At 45.8% G+C, this 26,875-nt stretch overlaps 3 protein-coding genes across 4 annotated transcripts; 1 reads left to right on the top strand and 2 right to left on the bottom strand.

Annotated features, from left to right (window-relative positions):
- Positions 1 to 15,120: 15,120 nt before the first annotated feature.
- Positions 15,121 to 16,337, top strand: LOC136459273 (uncharacterized). Its single transcript, XM_066459146.1, has one exon. The coding sequence runs from the start codon at positions 15,361 to 15,363 to the stop codon at positions 15,889 to 15,891; it is 531 nt and encodes a 176-aa protein (XP_066315243.1). The 5' UTR covers positions 15,121 to 15,360; the 3' UTR covers positions 15,892 to 16,337.
- Positions 16,338 to 16,476: 139 nt separating this feature from the next.
- On the bottom strand, positions 16,477 to 20,875 carry LOC136459272 (4-diphosphocytidyl-2-C-methyl-D-erythritol kinase, chloroplastic-like). The gene is made up of 11 exons (XM_066459145.1): positions 20,478 to 20,875; positions 19,688 to 19,783; positions 19,538 to 19,606; positions 18,855 to 18,959; positions 18,716 to 18,772; positions 18,396 to 18,596; positions 17,907 to 17,999; positions 17,737 to 17,836; positions 17,540 to 17,639; positions 17,048 to 17,133; positions 16,477 to 16,868 (listed from the first exon to the last, which is right to left on the bottom strand). Exons 1-11 carry the CDS (start codon positions 20,679 to 20,681, stop codon positions 16,765 to 16,767), a joined length of 1,215 nt encoding a protein of 404 aa, XP_066315242.1. The 5' UTR covers positions 20,682 to 20,875; the 3' UTR covers positions 16,477 to 16,764.
- A 903-nt stretch (positions 20,876 to 21,778) lies between these two features.
- Positions 21,779 to 26,173, bottom strand: LOC136456721 (probable E3 ubiquitin-protein ligase RHC1A). 2 transcript variants are annotated; one of them, XM_066456664.1, is made up of 2 exons: positions 25,975 to 26,173; positions 21,779 to 23,032 (listed from the first exon to the last, which is right to left on the bottom strand). In XM_066456664.1, exon 2 carries the CDS (start codon positions 23,023 to 23,025, stop codon positions 22,048 to 22,050), a length of 978 nt encoding a protein of 325 aa, XP_066312761.1. In that variant the 5' UTR covers positions 23,026 to 23,032; positions 25,975 to 26,173; the 3' UTR covers positions 21,779 to 22,047. The 2 variants fall into 2 exon arrangements, with proteins under 2 accessions (XP_066312761.1, XP_066312762.1); XM_066456665.1 differs by lacking the exon at positions 25,975 to 26,173 and adding an exon at positions 25,341 to 25,924.
- Positions 26,174 to 26,875: the final 702 nt, after the last annotated feature.

The raw sequence follows: 26,875 nt of genomic DNA, 5'->3' as shown, positions 1-26,875 counted from the left end.
GGCGAGGGGTTCGCTCGACGAGGAGGTATGCGAGCGGCCATGCCCAAAAAGAAGAAAAGGGACGGGTCTGGTATGGGGGCGAGGGCAAGAGTTGAGAGCCGACAAAGTACGGGAAAAGGAGAGAAAATGAATTGTGCGAGTGAACAAGGCGAGCGCGGCATAGCCAAATGAGAACTAAACGTAAGTGGGTCCTGGTCTATGAAGAGCCCATTGCCCGTACCCCATGAAGTTCTTTCCACCCTTGGATAGGAATAGGCAGCCATGGATGGCTCGCATGGAGGCTTTGCAAGGGCGGGATGCGCAAGAAGATAGTCCTACTGTGGTGCACTTGACCACGTACCTACTTGCTCTGGATGAGTAGTATGACTGGCAAGCCTTAGAGCTGAGGGCGTGCCTCCGGCGCGTCGAAGAAGCCGAGATCTTCACTCGGATGCTCCAAGTGCAACTCGCCGAAGCGCATGCCAGTGCTGCAGCTGCTGAGAGCCGGGAGACTGCCATGTTAGAAGCTTTGAAGGAGGCCGAAGATCGGCATGTTCATCAGCTAGGTGAGGCCTATCTGTTCACTAGGGCCAAGCGGAGGACGCTGGTTGATGAAAGGCAGGATGCCCCGATCTTGGAGGGGATCCCTATCCACCCACCTGAAAAGGAAAACCGGTGATGTAGAACCGCCAGCACCTCCACCTTCGGAAGTGTTAGAAGCAGAACTCTTGGTTCCTCTCACTCAGCCATTGGCACGAGAAGCTGTAGATCCATAACCAGGGCGGTAGAAGAATCCACCGAGCATAGGAATCAAGATGCATGGTTCCAAGGTAGATTAGTTGCCTTGGGATGTTGTACCCGTAGTAGTAGTGCTTTTCATCATTGTCCTCCTGTTTGTACTCTTGTCGTTGTTGTCATCCGTAGTTATTGGATGCGTGTTGTAGTTTCGCCTAAGGGGAGTGGATCCTAATTCACTTTTTTGTAAACCCTCGCGTTAGGAGAAGTACTTGTGTTGTAGTTTTTGCTATTTTCACCTATAATGTAATGCTATCCAATGTTGTACTTTAAATCTAAGTGTGTTAGTTACTTGAGCCCAACTCCATCAAATACTTCTTTCCACTAACATGTCATTTATTTGCTGGCCTAGAATATGCACCATGTAATGACAACCAACCTCTATGTTCATTTACAGTATTGAGACCAACCTTCCATACCAACATGATGAGAAAACATATTAGACATATGAGGTTTCCTATACCAAGCACATCACCCGCAGCGAAGCGCGGGCAGCAGTGGCTAGTAATCTTATGCATGTCGGCCATCATGTCGTTCATATATATGTGCATGTCGGCCATTGTGCCGTTGGTTTTCTTATAGGTTTTGGAAACCTCACTGTGTAGGGGAGGTGCTGCCGAAATTTTGTATTGACAGTTTTATGTTTCTTTTTTTTTGCAGAGAAGAGCCCGTTGGAGCAGAGCCAGAGTACCTCAGCGACTCTGATCGCCTTCCTCGCCACTGTAGGTCTGCCTGCACCGCGTCGCCTTGCCACTACATCGACCCGCCATGGCCCCGCTAGCCTGACTCTACTGCCACCCTAGGTATAACCCCTCTTTCCATATCATGGTCATAGATCATGTAACCCAGTTAGGCGTCTCTCGTTCGAAAGAGATACAGTTGGAAATATGTAGATATTTACATATTTAAAACCGTGTCTGTTTCGAATTTTTCATGTTTTTTGGACAGCCCGCGGATGCATAGGTGGGGTTAGTTTCCATAGTCTACTCCAATCTGAGATAGAGTTTCGGCATCATCTCCCTTTTGTTCTCCGGATACACACTCTCCCTAGCAGGACATGTATTTGGAGAACAGCGGGGAGGTGCTACCGAAATTCTATCTCGGATAGGAGTAGAGCATGGAAACTAACCTCATCTATGGATCCTCGCGTGGGATTAGGACCTATCCTCACCTATTAGATAGTAGGAATGTCATGTAGATACAATTGATGTTTATATTACTCATCGCTATATATGTTAGAGGATGGAGGACCGTGACTGGATGTACACAGGCCACGCAAGTCAGGGTCAGGTCACCAATGAATGGATCGACAAGATCGATGCTTTCGTGGAATGGGCATTTGGCGTGGCTGCTAAAGGAGCGAGTAAAATTTGCTATCCCTGCAGCAAATGTGCAAACAGGAAAAGACAAATGAAGAAGGTCATGGGGAACATTTTTGGAAGAATGGATTTACGACAGACTATACCTGGTGGGTCTACCATGGTGAAGCCGATCGTACGAGAGAGGAGGTGGTGAGACCACATGTCAAGGATTATGATGCTGATGCGAGGGTAGCAGACATGTTAAATGACTATCACGAGGCACAGTTCGCTGAAGGACATACGGGGGAGCCAGAGGCAATAGCAAAGGCGTTCTACGATATGTTTGCCACGGCAGAGAAACCCTTTCATAGCCAGACAAAGGTTTCTCAACTAGATGCCATTGGACGCATAATGGCGTTAAAGTCCCAGTATAGCCTGAGTCGAGACGCCTTCGATGGTATGTTGACAATTATTGGCAGCCTGCTTCCGGAGGGTCACCTTCTGCCAAAGAGCATGCACGAGTCACAGAAACTCCTTCGTGCACTTAAGATGTCGTACGAGCAGATACATGCTTGCCCGAAGGGGTGCATCCTATTTAGAAAAGAATACGTGGAAGCAAAGTACTGTCCAAAGTGTAAATCCTCTAGGTTCCTGGAGGTAGATTCTGATGATGGCTAGAAGAGGCAGCTTGATATTCCCGTGACAATCCTATGGCACCTTCTGTTCATATCGAGGATCCAACGGCTATACATGACCGAGGAATCCGTGAAACAGATGACATGGCACAAAAATGGCAAATGATACAATCCCGATAGGATGGTACATGCATCTGATGGTGAAGCATGGACCCACTTTGATGGCATTCATCATGAGAAAGCTAAAGAGGCTCGTAATGTACGTGTTGCGCTGGCAACAGATGGGTTCAATCCTTATGGAATGATGGCTACCCCATACACATGTTGGCCCATGTTCGTTATCCCCCTCAATCTCCCCCCCGGTGTATGCTTTCAACGACAGAACGTATTCTTGTTGTTGATAATTCCTGGACACCCGGGGAATAATATGGGTGTGTTCATGGAGCCTGTGATTGATGAATTGGTCTATGCTTGGGAGGAAGGGGTATAGACATACGACCAAGCTACAAAGAAAAACTTCAAAATACATGTTTGGTACCACTACTCCCTGTATGACTTCCTGGCATATGGGATATTCTGTGCCTGGTGTGTTCATGAGAAGTTCCCATGCCCGGTATGCAAGAAAGGTCTAAGGTTCATTTGGTTGTAGAAGGGTGGCAATTGTTCATCATTCGACAAACATCGGCAATTCCTCCCTCTTGACTATGCATTTAGATGAGACATCAAAAACTTTATGAAAGGTGTCGTAGTGACAGACCCTACACCACCGATAATGACTGGTGCCGTGGTTCGTGAACAGATAGATGGTCTCGTGGTCAATCCAGAAGGTGGTTTTGTGGGATATGGAGAGCAACATATGTGGACTCATAAGTCGGGCTTGACTCGGCTCCCCTATTTTGATGACCTTCTCCTTCCACACAACATTGATGTAATGCACACTGAAAAGAATGTCGCTGAGGCACTTTAGGCAACAATCATGGACATTCCTGACAAGTCAAAGGACAACGTTAAGGCTAGAGTGGATCTAGCAATGTTATGTGATAGACCAAACCAACATATGAAGCCTCCTAGTCGCGGCAAGACATGGAGAAGGCCTAAGGCCAATTTTGTCTTGAGCAAGCCCCAAAGAAGGGAAGTACTAGAATGGATCCAGACGTTAATGTTCCCTAATGGGTATGCGGCTAATCTGAGGAGGGGAGTAAACTTATCTACTATGCGAGTCTTAGGGATGAAGAGTCATGACTACCACATATGGATTGAGCGGCTTCTTCTGATGATGGTTTGAGGCTATGTCCCTGAGCATGTCTGGCTAGTGCTGGCAGAGTTGAGCTATTTCTTTCAACAGCTTTGTGCTAAAGAGTTATCTCGGACTATGATTGCTGACTTGGAAAGAATGGCACCTATGTTGCTCTATAAGTTGGAAAAGATCTTTCCACCCGGCTTCTTCAATCTGATGCAGCACTTGATTTTGCACCTCCCATATGAGGCACGAATGGGGGAGCCTATGCAGGGCCATTGGTGCTATCCAATCGAGAGATGTCTAATGGTTCTTTGAAAGAAATGTAGAAATAAATGTAAAATCAAGGCTTCCATTGTAGAGGCATACATTCTAGAGGTGGTGAACTTCACAACAACATACTATGGTGACAACCTCCCTAGCGTGCATAATCCACCCCCTTGTTATAATGCTGGCAAAAATGAATCGAACCTCAGCCTTTTCCGAGGGCAACTCAAAAGCGCAAGTGCATCGACCCCCAAGACCTTGAATCATGAAGAGTGGCGCCATATCATGCTATATGTGTTGACCAACCTTGATGAAGTGGCGTCGTACATGCAGTAAGTTCTCAACGAATTTGTTAAATACGCCATCACTATTCTGCACCCAACCCCTTGTTTCTCGTTGGTATAGGGAATTTCTTCATGAATTCTGGCATCAATCAAAGGATCCTACCGCGCAGCAGCTAGATACCCTTCTTAGATAGGGTGCAAGAAATGGAATACTCGATTTCATTTCTTGGTTCAAACAGAAGGTACCGTCCAATTTAGCTCGTCCTTAGTTTGACATTCTAAGTTACTTGTACGTGCGAATAATATAACAATATATCCTACTTGAGCTTGCAGGGCTAGAGGGATGCGTCTATGTGTGCCGAGTCGAGACAGGTTGCCGATGGCTTTGCCTATAGGGTCAGGCCATTTTCTGGTTATGACGTGAATGGATATCGCTTTCGTACAACAAGCTACGAGCAGAGTCAGCCCAATCGAAGAACCACAAGTTCTAGAGTTTTTACGCCCGATGTTGATGAGGTCGAGTATTATGGAAGAATTGAAGAAATATACGAACTCAAGTTTCATGGTTCCAAACCTTTTAATCTTGTCATATTCAAATGCCATTGGTTTGATCCTGAAGTAACGAGACAAACATATTGTAATCTTGGTCTAGTAGAAATTTGACAGGTTTTTGTCTTACCAGGAGATGATGTCTATATTATGGCCCAACAGGCCACACAAGTTTATTATCTTCCATATGCGTGTCAAACCAAAAGGCATCTTAAGGGTTGGGATATTATGCACAGGGTATCACCACACGGTAAAGTGTATGTCCTAAACGATGAAGATTACAACTTAGACCCAAACACATATGATAGAGAGTTCTTTCAAGAAGAGGGACTAGAAGGGAGGTTTGAGATAGACTTAACCGAAGCGATCGGAATGGAAGTAGACAATAAAATAGTTATTGAAGAGGACGCTAGAGATGAGGTGCAAAATGTGAAGGTCTTACAAATGCTTGAGCGATTACATGTAGACAATGACAATGGCAACATTACTCATTCGGATAGTGTTGATTATTTGGATATGATTGATAATGATGATGAAACTTATGACGCAGCTAGTCCCGATCATGAAGATTATTTCTAATACATGTAATACTATTTTATTTTGTAATTACATTTTGTTTATTTTGTATCTCTTTCTAAGTACTTCTTATTTATCTGTGCTTGTTGGTTTACTCTTTTTAATTATAGGTGATTGAACAAAGATGGTGGGCGGTGGGATGAGGAAGCTAACGTTCTTGTACCGAAGGACAAGCATCGCTGCATTGGGGGAGAGTAGGAGGAGGAGCAGTCGTAGGAGGGAGCCGTCGCCTACCGCCCTATTGTGTGAGGAGGATGAGGAGGGGCAGGTGCCCTAGGAGGACGCCGAGGAGGCATAGGAGGACGAGGAGGAGGAGGTGACAGCAGGGGGTTCCGCTTCCTCTAGTTCGTCGAGCGTCTACTTGCGAGGTCCCGCGAGCCTCCCTCAGCGACCGATACCTCATGAGAGACGCCTGCTGATTCGACCTGAGGGGGAAAAGTAAGTAACTTTAGATGTTATCACTACTTTATATGATATGTTGAAAATCAAAATAGAGACTAATAATTTTTTTTAATCACTTGGGCAGGAACTGGACGATTGTGGCGAGTGGAGGTGCTCACACACGCCAAGTCAATGGCATCCTCGGTCTTCTATGCAAGGAGCACTTCCCTGGCCTGGTTGAGTACGCCGAAGTGACGGGGCTAGCCTACTCGTTTGACCACTATGTCGCCGCCTGCGATGCTGCAGATCGAGCCCATAGGGTATTCAACAACAAGGCGGAGTGGGTGAAGCAAGAGCTGTGGGTAAGTCCTCCTCGTACTACATTGCTCAATACATCGCATTCATTAGACATTCTTGAAATAATGAATGGATATATCGTGTTTGTATGCAGGATTTCTTTAGATGCCAGGACGGACATGAGGCTAGGGCAAATGTGGTGGCTCCCAAATGCTGCAAAAAACTCGTCATGGACATGCATTACGAGGTGCGCATCTAGGCCGTCGTAACTTACAACAGGACCATCCTTGGAACGAAGGTCGCCAAAAGGGATGCAAGGAGCATGACATTGACCTGGGACCAGTACTTGTAGGTAAATACAGAACATTAATACTGATTCCTTTTGAGATTAAGTAGGCTTAATTTCATCTTCTGATATGTCATGTACTTGATGGTCTATAGATGATTCCTTATTAGTGCACCGCGCATCCCCAATGCTGGGAACAGATGGTGGACAAGTGGTGCTCATGCGAGTGGGAGGAGACGCACAACTTGTGTCGGGAGCGGCGTTTGATGATGCCAGGTGTAGCACACCATCAAGGCAGCCATAGCCTTAGCGGATACACAAAAACATGGGTACGCAAATTCATTTATTTATTCTAATGCTCAATTCTGCATGATTTCTAATCATCTTGCTGTTTTTCTCGCAGTCGGTGTCACATGGTGGCTAGCCTTGCTCCATCTTCAAGGCATTTGCTATGGCCCACAAGGGCAAGGCGACGTCCAACGTCGACTACAACCCAGAGGATGGGCCTGAGGCATATAGCAATATGACCATCCACAACCGCCTTAGTGAGTACACATCGATGGCAAGGGAGGTCCATGGGCCATAGTACAATTCGAGCACCGAGGACCTTGATGGAGAAGTCGTCATGAGGGTGGGAGGAGGCAAGAAGCATGGGCGGTACTGGATTGGCGACGGCGCAACCGACTCGGCCGCTACTCCTAGTCTCTTCCAGATTCGAGCAAGCAGCACGAGCAGGAGCCCGGCCATACGACCTCGGCAGGACGCTTCACACCACCGGGTGGAGGCACTCGAGGTTATTCCTGGTTTATTCATCGTTCATTGGTTTTTTCATACCTTTTCTTTGCATTATTGTAACATTGAAGTGAATATATTGTAGGCCCAGCTAGAACAAGAGAGGAGGATATGCGAGCAGATGCAGGCAAAGATGGAGAGGGTGGAGGCCGAGTGGGAGGCCGAGCAGCGGAGGATGGCAGAGATTCTTCAGTACACACAAAGTCTTGGCGCCGCTATGGGTGTAGTTTTGCCACCTTCGCTATTTGCTCCACCTCCACCTCCTCAATATTCTACTCCTGTGAGTATAAATGTTTTAGTTTGTATGTTTATGCTTACGGTCAAACCTAGTGGAGTTTGAAAATTTTATTCATATATGGTATATATTTATCTTGTCTCACATATGCAATCTCTTCTTCTTTGTGCATAATCAATCGGCGGTATCGAACGATCCTCATGCTTCAGCGAATCCTTCACCAAATTAGTGATGATACTTGTGGTTGTTAATGGTACTTCTATTTGCAATTGTGGTTGAAGATGATGGAGCACTTGGATTACTTGTGAACTTACTTGTGATATATTGTGAGACATATGATGTTTGTGATATATATATGGTGTTGGTGATATATATGTGATGTTGGTGATGTTTGTTATATATATCTTCTGTGTTGTTTGGATGGGATATAAAAAACAAATAAAAATGTTATTTTCATGCTGAGTGCAATGGCCATGACACTCGGCAAAGTGATTACCTGGGAACTACCTGGGAATATGTTTGGCCATTGCACTCGACAAACATCACAGATTTGCCGAGTGCCACGGGCGAGGCACTCGGCAAAGGTCGCTTGTTTGCTGAGTGTCTTGTCGGTGGCACTCGGCATAGTGGCCAACTTTGCCGAGTGTCTAAGTCAATGGTGCTCAGCAAAGTGGGTACCTTTGCCGAGTGCTTGACCTTGACACTCGGCAAAGCCGCCGTCACGGCCACTTTTTTTTGCCAAGTGTCGGATTGGCACTCGGCAAAGAGATCTTTGCCGATAAACTATTTACCAAGCGCCCTTTGCCGAGTGTAACACTTGACAAAAACTTTGCCGAATGTATATCGGCCTTTGTTAAGTGCCTCAGGCACTTGGCAAAGAAGCCGCCTCCGGTAGTGTACGTACACTGCAACTATGAATTCCACGTACGGTTACTCGTAGACTAATTTATAATTATATATGTTTTCACTGGTTTTTGCTGAATTATATTGCATCTGACTGAGAATTTATATTGCTGCCCCATAATGATTGTTTTACTGCATCTGCATGTTGTTGGGACTGCAGGAACCTCCTGTCGTGGCTCGCTCACCAAGTCTCCTGGCACTTGCGGACACCGGCGTTTCAGGCCTTGCGGCGGCATGCAGCCTGTTCGTTTTGGCTAAAACGATTATGAATCATTATTACTGGCTGGTTTGATGTGAGAGAAAAATACTATTCTGATTTACAATCTACGATCGTTTACGACCCAGGAAAAGGCGTGGTCGTCAGTGACCTCGGTGCGGCGTGACCGTGCCTGTGCTAGCTTGGGCCCTGAGTGGCTGGTGCTGGCGCTCTTAGGTGCACGTGCCTGTGGGCGAATGGATTCTGAGTAAAAACCCTATTTGGCTTCTTGCTCTAGATCGGCAGCGGTAGCGTTCTTTGGTCCTCTACTTTCTTAGAGGCATCGTCGAATCCGTTCTTCACACATGCTTTTGGGGCAGGTCTGGGGCAAAGTCTTTCTCTAGTGCTTCTTTCCAATAATGGTGGCGTACATATGTTACTACCCTTCTTAAAGGCTTATTTGTCTCTTTGGTGTTGTTTCTGTGGATCGACTAGGGTAGATCTAGGTGGATGTACTGTTGAACATGATGAACTAGAACAGGCAGAGAGTGGGAGAAAGGAGAGGAGAGTGAGGAGTTCACAGACCATTGGATCTGGTGGAGTTGGAGCTCGATCCGTCCATCGCTGGTTCGTTGATGGAGGCAGCACATGGGCAGTGATGGTCGGTGAGGAGAGGCGACGCAGTGGAGACGGTGATGCAGTGCAGTCGCAACGGCGAAGTCAATGGAGCTTCCCATCGCTGGCTACGCGCCCTCTCAGATCGGTCTAGGGTTTGTTGGTGGGGTTTGCGGCTCACGGTGAACCTCGTACCCTGAGCCGCTGGCCCCCACCTCTATATATAGCGTAGTGCGTTGGGGGCCCACCAACCATGTAGGGTTGGGCGCCCCCGATCAGGGCGCGTAACCAAGGCCCAATAGGCCATTGGGCTTATTGGCTAGGAGATCAATCTAACATTCTCCCCCTTGATCTCACTATTACTTTTATCCTTAAACTTTAAACTTCAATCCTTTTATCCTTACTCATTTCTTTACAGATGATGCATAGAGCATGTTTCATCGTCACAGTCAATCGCCGATAGATTTAACAGCTACAATGCACGTCTCTGATCTGAAATAGTTACTTTAACTTTTGGGCCCTTTATAGTCTAGGAATTATAGGCTTTCCCTTAAACCCATGCCGGCTACATATTCTCTGAACACATTGGGTGGTAAGCCTTTTATAAGCGGATCCGTGAGCATCTTTTCGGTACTTATATGCTCAAGACTTATCATTTGATCTCGGACTTTATCCTTCACAACATAATACTTTATGTCAATGTGTTTGGCAGCACCACTTGACCTATTGTTGTGAGCATACTATACTGCTGGATTATTATCGCAGTATAACTTCAGTGGTCTATTGACGTCGTCAACCACCTTCAAACCGGGTATGAACTTTTTTAACCAGTTCACCTGCCCCGTTGCCTCATAACACGCTACAAACTCGGCATACATTATGGACGATGTAGTGATGGTTTGCTTTGAGCTTTTCCATGAAATAGCTCCCCCTGCGAGAGTGAACACATATCCAGACGTGGATTTTCTATTATCTCCCGCATAATCAGAATCTGAATATCCCACTATATGGACTGAATTAGATCTTCTATACGTCATCATAAGGCCTTTCGTTTCTTACAAATAACGTAAGACTTTCTTTACCAATTTCCAGTGTTCTATTTCAGGATTGCTCTGGAATCTGCCAAGTAACCCGATAACAAATGCCAAGTCAGGGCGCGTACACACTTGAGCATATTGCAAGCTTCCGACAGCTGAAGCATATGGAACCACTTTCATTTGATCGATCTCATATTGGTTCCTAGGGCATTGAAAATCCCCATATCTATCGCCCTTGACTATAGGAGCAGGTGAGGGACTACATTTGTGTATACTGAATTTCTTTAAGACTTTTTCTATGTATGCCTTTTGTGACAGTCCTAATACCCCTTTACTTCTATCTCGGTGAATTTTGATCCCTAGAACGAACGAAGCTGGCACCACAGTGTCTTGTATTATCGGTGCAGCAACAGCAGGTAGTGAGAAAAATAGCTCATGAATTATTGGAGTGGGTGCATACACCCGCTTCTCTTCAAGGTCAATTTCTCGAGCTACCATGCTCCCCCTAATCATTTCATCCTATAGGAAGACAGCGTGTCTCGTTTCCACAAACTTTGTATGTCTATTAGGACAGTAGAAATGAAAACATTTTGACTTTTCTGGGTAGCCAATGAAATGGCAACTCACTATTTTGGAATCTAGCTTCCCAATGTTTGGGTTAAAAACTTTAGCCTCAGCAGGGCTCCCCCACACACGCAAGTGGTTAAGTGAGGGTACTCTTCCTGTCCATAACTCATACGGTGTTTTGGGCATCGACTTACTTGGTACTCTATTTAGAATATGAATGGCGGTTTTTAACGCCTCCATCCACAGACTCATCGGTAAAGTGGAGTAACTTATCATACTATGCACCATATCCATTAGGGTACGGTTACACCTTTCAGCTACTCCATTCTGCTGAGGTTCGTCTGGTGTTGAATACTGGGCGACTATGCCATTCTCTTGTAAGAACCTTGCAAAAGGTCCAGGAACTTATCCATATGGGGTATGCCGACCGTAGTACTCTCCCCCACGGTCAGACCTGACTATCTTAATCTTTAAATTATGCTGATTTTCAACTTCTACTTTAAATATTTTGAATTTATCCAACGCTTCTGTTCTTTCTTTAATTGGATAAATATAGCCAAAGCGAGAGTAATCGTCTGTGAATGTTATGAATGAATCATAACCATCCACACTTTTCACAGGAAAAGGACCACATATGTCTGTGTGAATAATCTGTAGAATTCCTACGCTTCGTTTGGCATCTTTCTTAATTTTTTTTACATACTTTTCTTTTATGTAATCTCTACATTATTCTAAATCTGAGAGCTCTAATGGAGGAAGAATATCATTCTTAACTAGTCTTTCTATTCTCTCCCTCGAAATATGGCCTAAACGACAGTGCCATAATTTCAACAACGCATCGTGAGCTCTCTTTCGTTTTCTGTTTGCATTGTTCGATGAGGATATATTTTCATTCACATCACATACGGAATTCATATTTTCACGAAGTGATAACAAATAAAGTTCGTCTTGTCGGAAGGCAAGACCAATACATCTATTATTAAACAATATCTGACATTTGCCATTTTCAAAATGGCAATCATAACCATCATGGTCCAACTTTAATGCACTAATCAAGTTTCTTTGCAAAGAAGGTACATAAAGAACATCTCTAAGAATAAGTATGAAGCCATCAGCCAGCTCTAGCGGAAGATCACCAACGGCCTCAACATCTACTTGTACTCCATTTGCGACTTTAATGAAACTTTCGCTTCTTTGCAAAGTTCTCATCGAACGGAATCCCTATAATGAATTAGCAACATGAATAGTTGCACCTAAATCAATCCACCAAGTAGATTTTGAAAACTTTACATACAAGGATTCATTTACAAATGTAATGATGTTCTCACCTTTATTTTTCATAATCATCTTTAAGAAATCGGGACAATTCTTTTTATAATATCCCATCTTCTTACAGTAGAGACACTGGTCTTTATCCACTGGGAATTGCTTGTTCTGAGACTGTTGCATGGGACCTTTTCCAGATGACTTGGAGGAAGAACTGTTATTATAGTTCTTTTTCTTATCTTTTAGGTAGTTGATAATACCACCTTGTGAAACTTTTATTCTTTCCTCCTCCTGCACACACATGGCTATGAGCTTTTCTAAATCCCATTTTTAGGCTGTATGTTGTAATTAACAACAAAGGTGTCAAATTCTTTGGACAAAGAAGCAAAAATCAAATGAATAAGAAACTCATCCTTGAGTGCCAAATCCATTGGTTTGAGCTTAGATGCCAGATTGCTCATTCTCAGTATGTGCTCTCTTATGCCACTGCCGCTACTAGAGTACCTTTCTGTTACCAGCTACTTGATCAGCTGGGTTGCATATATCTTTGAAAAGTCAGTGAACTGAATTTTTATTCTTTCTAGGTACTCTGTGACCGTGTCACAGTCTGGATTTGAGCCCACAATAGCAGGCTCAATCGTGTTCTTTATCACTGCCAAACACTTCTTGTTGGCAGTGACCCATTTCCTATGCTCAAGGTCATAGGACATCTTTACGGGAGCAAAATCCCGCTCTCTGTTCTGTCATGCTGCATCAGTCTCATCTGTCTCCCTCACCGGTGCCACAGGATCTCTGGGGCACAGTGTGGTGACAACCCAGTCCACCTCAGCGAGAATGAAAGCCAGGTCTATCTTTTTCTTCTACTCAATATAGTTATCACCTTTTAGAGTGGGGATCTCTTTGATACAACTCATCAAGTTGTATCCTCCTGAAAACACAATTCAAATAGTGTGAGAACACAAATAATAACAACAATAATTGCATGTCTTAGTTTAACGTTGGTCAAAATTAAAACATACAATTATTTTATACATTAAATCTACATCACTGTTGGACAGAAATAGAAATAATGCATAATCATTAAAATTATAATATTGCTATTAACAACGTTGGTCAGAAAATAACAATATCATAATCAACTCATATTTATCTCTTGGCTTTTAAAATCAAATTCTCTTAAAAGTCCATAATTACTTTAAATACGCAGCGGAAACATTAACATTCAATAATTATTTTCCTATTTTCCAGAAGCAACTTTACTATTTACTGAACAAAAAATATCGTTGGATAAATTTTATACAAAAAATTATCATAAAAACTCAATTCAAATTAATCAAATTGTTTTCTGAAAAATAAGAAAATCAAAAACTGTGACTGTACTTTTGTTTGGCCATTTTGGCCTGATCCAGCAACAGTGCGCGCGGCCCAGCGAAAAAGCCCATGATCCCGCGGACGCCCGTAGTGCCAGCGCTCCCGGCCCAGCCGCGTGGCGCGCGCTCCCCCACGCCCAGGCCGCAACCTGGGCCTGGGCTGGGAATTCGGCCTCGCGCCCTATCCCGCCTGGGCTGCGGCGCTGGCCCGATCATCTCCGTCCGTCCATCCAGATCGAACGGTGGAGCGCGCAGCTCGGGGCATCAAAAACCCTGGCCGGCCGCGCCTCCCTCAACCCTAGCTCCATTTTCATTCGCACACTCTCTCTCTTCGCCTCACTGCTCTCCCCTTCTCTCCTCAGTCAAACACCGAGCGAGCGACAACGGCGAAGCAGCGAGGTCCCGGCACCGTCGCCGGCCCCCTCGCCGGCGTGCGCGCTCACCAGCGGGTGAGCGCACCGCCGTCGAGCGGCCTGGCCGCGGCGCCCCTGTGGCCAGATCCCGACGAGCGGAGCCCCGGCCGGCCTTTCTTTTCCCCGCGCGCCGGCGTGACTGCGGTGCCGCGCGACGGCGAGGTAGGCCACCCCGTTCCCTTTCTTCCCCTTTCTTTGATTCATTTGTTCGGATTTTGGCCCGATTTGCCGAATAGGGTTAAGGTTAGGGTTGGGATGGCCACTGTTTTCTTTTTTTCCCGATTTGAAATCGGTTCTTTCTTTCCTTTTCCCGAGCTCTCTAGAGTTAGGGTTAGGGTTCGATGTTGAGACCATGTCTCAATCTGTTCGCACTTTTCTCGTACCCGATTGAGGGTTAGGGTTCGATTTCTTTCTTTCCCCGATTCAGATCTACCGCTAGAAAAGACTCTGGTACCATTGTTAAGATCATTTAGGATCTCTAGCAGTAGATCCAGGGTACGTTCCTTTGAATACGGGATGAATAGAGAGAAAAGAACGGAGAGATGAGGAGAGGGGTGCTGGTGTTGAACCTGAGCCCTCGGGGGGAGTCGCGGTTGAGCTGGCCATCTCAGCTTCGGTGACGGAGGCAGCACACGGGCAGCGACGGGTGGAGTAGAGGTTGCACGGACGTCGATGCAGTGCAGACGGACGGCGTAGCAATGACGACGGCGAAGTCAGCGGAGCTTCCCGTCGCTGGCTGCGCGCCCTCTTAGATCGGTCTAGGGTTTGTCGGTGGGGCTTGCGGCTCACGGTGAACCTCGTACCTCGAGCCGCCGGCCCCCCACCTCTTTATATAGCGCAGTGCGACGGGGGCCCACCAACCATATAGGGTTGGACGCCCCCGATCAAGACGCGTAACCAAAGCCTAATAAGCCGTTGGGCTTATTGGTTGAGAGATAATCTAACAAACTTTAGATCAATGCTGATGCGCTCATATTCTAGAAGAAACATCGCATTTCATTGTCTGGACGCCCTGGTTCTGTTGATTTCGTGGCTCCCCGTCACGGGCAGGCTCACGGTCACGGTGAACAGCTTTGCACTTTGCCGACGCCCGACGGCCCGACAGCGCCTGCAAGGCTGCAAGCGGGAGAACAGCGTGTGCCGGCGTGGGCGGGCGTCGTGTCATCCTCGTCCCGTATGGACACAAAGCTGACTGACTCACTGACATGTTGCGATCGCTAAAAATCACCGCCAAAGCCGAAGGCGAACGGAGCCGAGGACGCCGGCGTGCGCACTGCGGGGTGCGGGCAGATCGTCCGGAATAGAAAATTCGCCTCCCCATCCCACCCGCCCACCAGTCCACCATCTGTTCCTGACCCTTTCGCCGTTCTGCCCGAGTAATGGCGGCGGAGGCTCAGGCTGAGGGTCCCGCGCTGCCCGCAGCGCCCCCTCCGCCCCTGGCGCACGGGAGCTCTTCCGCTTCCCCGGAGAAGCGCGGGCTCCCGATCCCGGGGAACGACGGCGGGGCGGAGGAGGAGGAGCGGCGGCTGCCCGAGCCGAAGCGGCGCCGCGCGTGCGTCGCCGCGCTCGACAGCGTCCCCAGCTCGGTGGCCGAGGAGGGGGAGGACTCGCCTGGCTCGGGCTGCGGCGGGGACGAGGGCGGGGACGGGGACGGCGCGTCGTTCTCGTTCCAGTACGCGCGGGGCGGCTTCGTGGCGCTGGAGACCACGCCCAAGTTCGGGTCCTTCAACCCGCCAGGGGAAGCCGAGCTGGCGAGCCTATATCTGAAGCCCGCGGGGTACGAAGCTGACGCGGAGGGCTCGACGGAGGCGGACGACGAGGTCCCCGCGGCGTCGGCTCCTGGGGCGGAGGCCAAAGACGAGAGCTCGCAATTACTGGGCGGCGAGGTTGATGGCCAGCTCCAGGCATGAATTGTGTCCTGGTTTTGACTAGCCACGGATGTTGCCTGTTGATTGCTGCAGATAAGCAATTATCACTGCTGTCTAGTACGTAATCACTTGTATTTACATTGGTAACAGTCGAGAAATGAACAGTCCATTTTGTCAATTTGATGGTCATGATATCACTCGCAACCAAGAAACTTCACCTGGAGCAATTCAACTCTTGTTGACAGAAAACAAGTAACCGTCTGTTACACAGAAATCATGGTTGCTATACTGAGAAAATGACAAGGCTTTCACGGGATCAGGTTGTGTAATGAACAAAGTTAGATTTTCGTGAGGCGTTTCTCTTCCTTGACACACTGTATAATAGCTCAAGCCGGCTTCGCAGACGGTGGCTTTCGATGAGATTGGCTCCCTTTACCATCGTTCTCGACGCGAGCGAGGACTGAGGAAGCAAAACTTCCGCCCCAAAACTCCCTATTACTTTTGTAGACTGTATCTCAGCAAACTTTGGACTGGGCTCAAGGCCCAGGGCCCATACGATGGCCCAACCATGGCTAGTCCCTAACAGTACATTGACCATACAAACAGTGATGAACAATGTCTAAACAGTTGTAGAGGTACTCACAGGCCTTCATTTTATTCCCGGTTGAGGGAGTAATATAGTACTATTTCCCTTGTTCATTTGATCCTAAATACATCCACGGAGTAAACTTCTCCTGGAGCCATTAATCTGACTGTTGGTCAAATCGATACTCGCTATACTGAAAATGATCAATTTCAGAACCAGATTGTCTTATGAGCAATTGCCGATACCGTAGAATTCTTTCCTAACATGGCGGCGTGTTGATCAAAGCCTGTATCCGTATAACCACAAATCTGATACAGAACCTGACTTAATCAGTCAGCGACCGAGGCTTGCAAACCATCTTTGCTAGACGTGGCATTGGACGAGATTGGTTCCCTGTACCACTCGTTCTCATCGCGAGTGAGCAAGCAAGCCTCTGCACAGAAAGATATCAACCATTCAGAATGACGGCTCCAAACTTCCAACTTGTTAGGATAATAGGATCACAACTACATTCTAAGCACTTCAGCTTGTATTGTGTTCGGAAAATCAACCATGAATCCTTCTTGACTGCACCGAAATGGAAATGATGTGCAGTACAACAATCGAGCATACCTGACCAAAAAACATCCTTGTAGTCTTCATCGTCATACACGAATGCAGGAGGATCCGGGGAACCAATCCCAACAATTGTGCTTCCACTACAAGAGATATACAATTGTTAGAAGATGTATGGTTCCAAACGCACAGAAAACATGTATGTTCCACTGCAATCGACATCAGAATGAAACAATATTGAAACATGTACAGTTACAAATGCAGAGAAAAGAAGCACACAGAGGGATCTGTTCCCCCCAATTCGCTATAGTATACACAGAATACAGTACCACTCATCAAATATGGCATACACTAATTGACATGCAGAATGCTTGGCAGTTCCTATGTGGACAACTCTACGGTTCAAATTCATAAGTGGATCCCTCCATACACTCCCTTTGTGCTCATTACAGGAATCAGCACCAATGCCACTGTCTTTGAGAACATGTGTACAGTGTACTTGGGACAAACAGATTCTTCAAAAAGCTTGATAGAAATATCCCTCCTTACCTTCCTGACATAAAAACAGCACTATAATCATCCCGGCTAGCTGCAATAATTCGTTTCTTCAACCTCTTAAGTGAAGGCAACACCTCGAAAGCTGGAGGCTCTAGAAAACAAAAAAACAGAAGCACAAACACTGTTTAAACTTAAGTTATGAAACAGAATATGCTGAAACAAAATAAATTATCTGCAGATATGCATACCTAGGTCATTAACACAAACATCTTGTGATATCCCATTTTGAGTTATTTCCTTGAGCAAGGTCAAGGGATCAGCTTGAGTTGTTTGTTCCAACCTGAATCGCTGCAGCACAAGAAGCTTATGAGCAAAACACATGAATTTCAAATTAAGAAAGCAAGTGTTTACTAGTTACCTTGTAAACTTCAGCAGTTGAGCATGCTTCAGACGGCTTTATAAGAACCATTGGTAAATTTTCTGGCAAGGGATTTGGGATATCTTGGACAATCTACATTTCAGTTCAAGCTACAGATTATGATGAGACACTGCTGCACAAAACTAAACGCTGCACATGGATATACATGTCACCATCTAGTACGTAGTTAACTAAAAGAGGTAGCTTGTCAATTTATTTTGAAGAGCACTGTTAAAGTTCAAATAAGGTAACTTGTATGAAAAAGAAACAAGAAAAACAGGACAAGCTAAATGGGGGTAGCATGATCAGCTAAATACTCTTCACCCTGGTAAAGTATGATATATGATTATAGATGCACTTGTATTTAACTTTGGAGAACTGTCAGCTGATTTGGAAAAAATAAAGATACTTCCTGCTGTAAGAAGAATAAATGAAGTATATATAGTGATCAATATTTGTGAACTAGACTAGAAACCACGGGAAACATACCTCTCCTCTACCAGTACAATATGCTGCTCCTCGTGAAAAGAAAAAGGGGATATCTGATCCAATCTCACCAGACCACTCTTGAAGATCGTTCTCTGAAGCTATACAGCCAGCAAACTGGTTAGCAGCCCATAGTGCAGTTGCAGCATTACTGCTTCCACCACCGAGACCAGCACCAGTTGGGACCTTCTTATCAAGATGTATCTACATTTGAAAGGAAATGGCAAACCTTAAAACTTAAATAACAAAAAAAAATGAATCACTTTAATGCCAAAAGAATGAGCAACTTCTCAAGATAAAAAGGCTTGTGTAATTGACGGTACCCAAAAAAAGTTATTAGTCCCAGTTTTCTGTCGGTAAAGATTGAGTGCCTTGATGATCTGCAGGCTCATGAGACAATAGTTAAGTTAGGGAAGTTGAGAATAACAAGTGTGCAGCTATTTGTATATAGAGCCATCATACCAAATTGCTTTCATCAACTGGGACACCTGGAACATTGGTTGACAGGCGATCTCTGCTTTTACTTGGTGACAATGAAAATTTGATCGTATCACCCAAACTTATCACCTGGAAGTTTATTATTAGAACTAGTGAGTACAGATGATAATTCTTGGCAGTCCAAAGCATGTGTCGTTGCTTTTAAGTAAGACTTGATATTGGTCAGATAATAGTCTATCATGCAAATTGGTATTTGGAGCAGTATGTCTAAATGGAAGTTAACCTTAGCCCGAACATCAAAACATATTTTCCTTGATCAACAGTATTGCAAAGAGAAGAATAAGAGGTTCATGGAAATTGAGTGGATTGCAAACATCCACAAACATAACAACTTCATTTGAAGAACTATTAGGTATATTATTTAAATGGTGTTTCCTTTGCTGTTGATAATGGTGCTATGTATGCTTTAACCTATGTCCTTTTAATGTGTTGAATCGCATATATATTCCAAATTACTGCACACGAAATCTATTCCAATGTTTGAACATAATAAACATTTTTTTTCTTCCTGAAAGGTCTCGAATGTTTTTTTCCCTAACTGGTAAGACTCCATTAATAAAAGCTAGATGCCATATAAATTGACAAAAAACATTTTTTAAAAAGACACTCATGCAGGAAAAAAACAAAACAGGCACAAAAATGCTCACATGAAATAGAGAAGCCAGGTCATGGAACCCATCTGGTCTCTTACCCGTTATCCTCAAGAACACATTAATCTGCATCGCAAACATATGCACAAGTCTTAATCCGAAGCACAAAAGAAGTAACCAATCATCAGAAGAAAGATAGTAACATACTTTGCAAGGTGAAAATAGGTTAAGCCGTGTCATCCCAGCATCCTTGTCAGTTTGGTCCGCTATCTGGTTAAACCTTGCTTGTGGGTCATAAGAGACCTAAAACATACACCATTACAATAGTAAGAAAGTTGCAATAGATGCTCTGGATTTCCCTAGCCAACAAAAGAATTTTCGCAACTCTATGTGGAAAAAACAAGCATGGAAGAATTTAGGAAAACTAGAAATAGAAACAAAAGAGAGGAAGTAATTAAATAATCAATCAACCCCTTTAAGAAATCAGTGATGGAATATAATAACATATTAATGCGGGCCTTATTTCTTTCAAGGTTGCATATTATGGATTTTTCATTGATATATTTAGCTTAGTTGAAACGAAATGTGAGGCCTAAACATAGGAGACATTTTGGATGCACTACAGGAACACGGAGCCTTATAGAAAAAAAAAAAAGAGCCTGTAAACGAAACAGCTGGAAGCTGAACACGTTTCATGGCCGCAAGAAAGCACATTTCCCTGTGGTTTTGTTTTGCTGTGCTGTGAGGGACGGGACGGGACGGGACGGGACGGGACGCTTCGCGCGGAAGAGAGGAGACGCCCGCTTTGACACAAGGCAACGGTGGCATCGCGCGACGTCGGTAACGGAGTGCGAGAGAATCGGCGGGGCGGGAACGGACAGAATCCGCGCAGAAATGAAATTTCTTCTCCCGTTTCCCATTTCGTGCATTCCGAAAGCGCATAACAGACGAACAACCCATTCCCGTTCATAATTGAAGGGTTCAGAAAGGCGCTTACCTCCACTTGCCTCCTCCCCTCCTCGAACGACGCGGCGACCCTCAGGCTGACACCCCGGCAGCCCCTGGCCCTCGAGGCGGGCCTCGCAGCGGGAGACGCCCGTGCCGGCGGTCGGCCCTTGGAGCGGAGGTTACTGGGCCTGGCCGGACTGGAGCAGTGGGACGAGTAGAGGCTGTGGGACAGAAGGTGCGCGGAGCAAGCCATGGCTGCTGCCGCCGCCGCTGCCCGGGGTCCGGGGATTAGACGAGTAGTGCGCCTGCTTTGGAGTCGGATAGATTTTGTAGTGGGATATGACGACGGCTCCGAGCGTCAGCTCCGGTCAAGGGTCGCGTTCCTCGTCATCGCCATGTGTTTGGAATTTGGAAATTTTGCTGCGGTTTTTGGTGGTTTTGCCCGTCTGCTGAGCGACGCGAGATGTTGCGCCTTCTCCCTCGTGTAAGGTGGAACTCAGCATATGTTTCTTGTTTTCTAGCCCAGTTCTCCGGTCTATTCGACAGAATACGGGGGTGTTTGGTTCTTCGGCCCCGCTAAAATTCACGTCACATCAAATATTTAGATACTAATAAAGAACATTAAATATAGATTAATTATAAAACCAATTATATAAATAGAAGCTAATTTACGAGACGATTTTTAAGCCTAAGTAATCTGTTATTAGCACGTGTTTACTGTAGCACACCGTTGTCAAATCATGAACTAATTAGGCTTAAAAGATCCGTCTCGCAAATTAGTCGCAAGTTATAAAATTAGTTTTGTAATTAGTCTATATTTAATACTCCATGTATGTGTCTAGATATTCGATGTGATAGGAATTTTAGGAGCGCCTGTACAAACCACAGGCCTATATCGTTTAGGTGGCTTATAAGCCGGCAGATGTTGTTTCGTTGAGAGAAAAAAATACTATATCATAGCTGATAAACATGGCTGATACGATCGTTCAAGCGAACAATGTATATGTTTTGTTTTCTAACAGCTAAACTGACAAATGATTAATAGTCACAGTACGAGGGATTTGGCTTCTAATAGACTATCAGAGATGGTATCAACTGAGGCATCAAAGTATTATAAGCAACAACTTGCAAGCAGTTGTGGGCAGAAAGCTTGAGATCAGCTACAGGACCCCCCAAAATGTATAAAATAAATGTATCGGAATTCTTTTAGTTTCAGTATAGTCCGAACAGAAGACTGATGCTATGTTTAGTCTAAAAACACAACCATGTAATGTAATGTAAGTATAATTAAGTTTATCATGACATGATATTCTGGATGCATTCAGTTCACTTATTACTGCACATAAGGGATTATGTACTATAGCTTTACACTTGATATACCAAAACAGGAATATATACGGGCATTACAGCAGAGTTCATTGCGCCCAGTTCTATACACAGCTGACAGCTCCACAATGGACATGCGGAGCAAGGGTATGCACTGAACACGAGACAACAGGCAAGAACCATCCTTGCCTTCTATCTACGGCAAGCAGCCATTACAGCTGATGAATGCTTCACCAGAGCTGAAGGTTCAAGGAACGAATTGCAGATAGCTTGGACTTACTGCAGGGTTTCAGTCAGGGGTCATAGTGCCACTCAGAATATGCTATCTGGTTTGGATCGTATACTGCAGGCTCATCAACACTTTCTTGGTACTGGTAAGAACTGGAACTGGAACTCGACGTGCCAAATGGCCAGATAAACGAGGAGCTGTGCCTTTCCTGGCTTTCGCTGCCGCTGTTTCTTGGAGCAGGTTCAAGATCTGCTCTGGTGACCCCAGGATCATCAGCGGCTTCGTTGTAGTAAGCTGAAGGCACACGGGCGCTACTGGTACTGCCTGATCTCTGTGATGGCAGTGGATGGCGGCAAACAGGGCAAGAATTGTGCTGAACCAGCCAGGGGATGATGCAGTCAGTGTGGTACAGGTGCTTGCATGGCATCTCCCGTGCCTCTGCTCCAACCTCAAATTCGTCTTTGCAAACTGCACACTGCGCATCGTCGTCAAGATGCCTGCGATTTATCTTCAACACAGGCATGGAATCAATAGCTGACTGTGGAGCAGGTGCTGGGCCTTGACGGTTGTTCTGGAGGAGTAGCTGCTCAAATAGGGCTTCCAGACTGGGACCAACAACTAAACTACTGAAATTTGGATGGACAGCGTCAACTCTGCGGCCTCCCCTGAGGACAACATTAACATCACTGCTACCAACTCCAGGAGAAGGGATGCCACCAAATACCAGCGTAGGAACAGCAGTTGGCCTCCTTCCATATTCAGTACCTGTCCCTTGTCTACCATGAACATCAAACAAACTATCTTCTACCATTTCTTCCATCCGTTGCCGCATAAGGGAAGACATGGCATCCATCATTCCAAATCTTCTAGCTCGACGCTCTTCAAAGTCCGGTTCAATTAGCCCATAAGTGTTCAATCGGCCACCCATCTCACTGATTTCTTGGATAAAACCATCATTGCAGTTGGGGCATATGATATCCTGCCCACGGAGACGAATTGGCCGCCGACACGCATAACACCAATGTGTGGCCCTATTGGACATTTTGTTCCTGTGACAAATTAAGCATTCAGCATATCAGAAAGTTTCCATAAACAAAGCACTAGGGACAACAATTATAAAACAAAGTGCTTCTACCACATAGACCCACGAAACCAATAAACTGGTAAGTGTGTTTATAAGTATTATGCATCTCATGAGGTGAAGCCGGTGCATATCTGCTTCAAATGGTATACCAACTTATGATACATTAATGTTATGGGCGTGCCTCCAAATAAGGAGGAAGTTCCCAAGTTGTTAGGGTCAGCTGCATGCTAGTAGTAACTAGCAACTAAATTAGGGCTAATTAGGATGTTATCAGGTTTTAGTCTTTTAGGTGTCACCTCTATATAAACAGAGGCAGAGCAGTCATTAGAACAAGCAAGAAGAAAATATTCAGAGCCTCCAGAGGGAGGGCGACTAACTGGTTGTTTCTTCCTGCTATCCCAACCAATCTATATCATTATGTTTTCTAGTTTCGTGCGCACACTATCATGGAGTCTTGGTACCAATACATCTCAGAAAGGAGTCTAATATTTTGAACTTGCTACAGATAGAAAAGTAGATTGTTTGGACAACAAGGTATATTAGCAATAAGTGGAGCTGTCCAATTAGAACGGTGTATTTTTTACTTATTTCGTGTGTGTTTTTCAAATGCCTAAGCCTCTACTCTTGATTAGGGTCTAATATAGTATTACCTTTAGCAGTGGTAGATTAACAGCATGTTTGGATTGTGGCACAGAGTGATTCCAGAGTAATCCGATCCTAAATCAGACCCTACCATTTTATTTGGATTTTGCCACTGACACCCTTCCCCAGACCCCGCACAGAGCGGGAGCTCTCTGCACTGGGTACGCCCTTTTTTAGTCAGCACATGGTTCCATCCTCCGTAATTAATGTTTGGAACCTTTGCCAGTTCCACCTTGCTTAGCCAGCCTCGCCTCGTCTCGCTCCACAAAGGATGATGAGATTTGCTTGCTCTGTTTTGTTCCCTTGTTGGGTTGCTCTCCCCTCCCTCCCTTCTCCCCACATACCATGAGCTCTACATGGGAGAGCCTAACACCAATGCCGACAAGAATGATTGGGACAGAGGCGCTCGATACAACAGCAGGAAGCTCGATTTAAATCCTACCAGGCCGATTCTATTTGACAAGACGTTGATTCCAGAGGAGACGAGGTTGATTCAAGGCAAGATGGAATGAGCAGCTTGATCCGCGTGGGGAAGATGTCAGGAGAAGAATCAATTTGGGCATCAAGGATCTCTATTGGGCACCACGCGGAGCTTGAACTAGATCGGGAGGAGGTTCAATTTGAAGATTAGCAGTCGATTTGGGGCAGTGCGGTGCTTCTACCAAATACCAATGGCCGCTCGGCCTCTATTTGGCTGCATCAAAACTTGATTATCCTATGCATCCTAAACTTGGCTGGTGCTATGGCTCGTTTCACTTGCATGTTCTCAATCCGATGGCCGGCAAGAAGATTCAGAGGGCAGATCGGAGCGTGCGGTGACGTGCCAGATTGGAGCGCGCAGCGATGTAAACACGAGCGAGCAAGACCTTGCTCATAATCGGCTCTCCTCCATAGGCAAGGAAATCCTTGTTGAGCCAAGCAAAGTGAGCTTTCTCAACACTACCAAATGCTTAACCTCACCCAGCAAGGCGAAGCAAGCGGCGAGTAAAGAAACCAAACAGGGCCCAACACTGCAGTGCAATTCATTTCGCTGGAGCCGGACCAACTCACTCTAGGGAGAAGCGCCTCACCACCATGTACAGAACTGACTTGACCTGAATGGCCTGACTCCGCAAATCATCAAACAGACCATAATATTTCAACGATATTATAGAGGTCCATTTTCTCAGGGCTAAAAAAGAGGTTGCAGTTAGGCACAACACAGATTTGTGACTAAACTTTATTGCACTTAAGGTTTACAAAACTTAATGCAATGTGGTGCTCATTACTATTTATTTTGAGGTGGACTATATCACCTGGAACTGGACAGTTCCAGATAACAACCCCAGGAATTGGTAATAAATAATATACTTTAGGATTTAGTTTTATCATGGTTCATTTATCAGCAACCGATCAAAATTTTCATTGTTGGCACTAAACAGAGATTAGTTCATGGTGTTCTCCCAGTATAGGAGTAAACTGAAAAGGCCGGAGGATCCGAAGATTCCCCTTGTAAACAATTGAATCAAAGTGAAACCAGTTTTTGCCCAAACTTCAATCAGGCTTTGATTACCTCCAAAAGATTGACGACTGGTTCTTGAAATTCCTACCAAAAATATTTCAGTTCATTCTAAACCGCAGTCCACACTTACCTTCAGCAACATGTTGGAGCCACAACCACCGACGTGGATCTTTCCAATTGATACTTGCAATTTCACTCATAGAGCTAACTCATGCTTGAGTTTCCTATGTTGGCACAAAGCAGGAGGTGGATGTACCAGTTAATCGACTGTTAATCCTAATCGACTGGATTTTACTGGAAGCTAAATGGAAATAGGTTTCTTGTAGCACCAGGTTAATTTCAACATCTAGCAAATCGCAGTTATCTAATAATCTCGCATATATAAAATAAAAGAAGGGGAAAGAGGAAAGCATACCGGCAACACGTCCTTGCGGAGTGTGCCCAATCTCGGAAGGAACATTTCTCCTAGCGCAATAGAAAGGGCGAGGGAACCCAGAACTCAGTCCGGAATCACAACTGACACACATTTCTTGAGGGTTTCCCTCGACTCCAGAAGAGCGGAGAAAATTACTACTACGAGGATACGGGAACGGCCATGGATGGATCTACCAAACCACACATCCACCCAAAACCCGATTCCACAGCAATCCCACCCAGTTGCTAGCAATCGGACACAGAAGGGCGATCGATCGATCTAGTGCACACAGCAATCCACCGAGGAAGAAGGAAGGAACGGGAGCATCGGGTGGTAGGTCATTGAGTACCTCGCTGCCAGGAGCGCCGTCGGGGAGGATGGGAGATGGGGTTGTGGGAGGGTGGCGAGGGGCGTGACACACCACAAGTGCAGTGCGCCCGATCGGGCGCGGGGAGTGAAATGGCCGCTGATCTCTCGCTCTCATATAATCCCGCAATCTTGCGGCAAATGCGTGTGTAGGTGTGCTGCTGCTAACCCGGAGTGGGCAGCGCGCCGCTCGGCGTGTGCGCGCGCACCGGGCCCCGCGCGCCGTTGGGGTTGTGGCGGCGTGCCCGAACCCGGAAGCTTCGAGGCGGCGTGGCGCCTCCCGCGCCGCACGCCCGGGCGCGCGCCGTTATGGGCTCGGGGTGGGGGGTGGATCCGTGAGGTGAGATGACCGTCCGTCGGCACGTTTGCTGGGGGCTGGGGCAGAAAACTGCCGGCCTGATGGGGTTTGGCCGTTCGCCCCTTCGGGTGCATCGAGCGGGTCGACGCTGCACGAAAGTGCGTGACACCCGGCTTTGGAAAATTTTCGTTAACGAAATCGATGTCACACTTTTTCAGATTGTAATGGTGATCATTGGGCATGCACATGTCTTTTAGCATCTGGAAAACAACCGATAAAAATTTATGTAATTAAAATTCTAGGCAAAATTTAGGAAACAAACACGTTATTGGTACTGTCATTTCCACAAACAGTTGATAGGCGTACGCTACTGCTGTTGCCTTTAGCTCAAAAGCTACAAGCAAGCTCCTGCGGTCCTGCCAACGAAACCAAGCAACAGGACGGAGCACATTTACGGCCCGTTTGGCACGGCTCTGGTTCGTGAAAAAACAGTTTTGGCTCTAGCTCCTATGAAAAAGCAGTTTTTTCTGGTTCTGGCTTATTTTGTACGAAAACGTTTGGCAAAACGGCTTCTCCTAGCTTTTTA

The sequence above is a fragment of the Miscanthus floridulus genome, chromosome 6 (assembly GCF_019320115.1).
Source record: "Miscanthus floridulus cultivar M001 chromosome 6, ASM1932011v1, whole genome shotgun sequence".
Classification (NCBI taxonomy): Eukaryota; Viridiplantae; Streptophyta; class Magnoliopsida; order Poales; family Poaceae; genus Miscanthus; species Miscanthus floridulus.
Note: the sequence above shows the minus strand (reverse complement) of the source record. Positions and strands in the feature narration are given on the sequence as shown.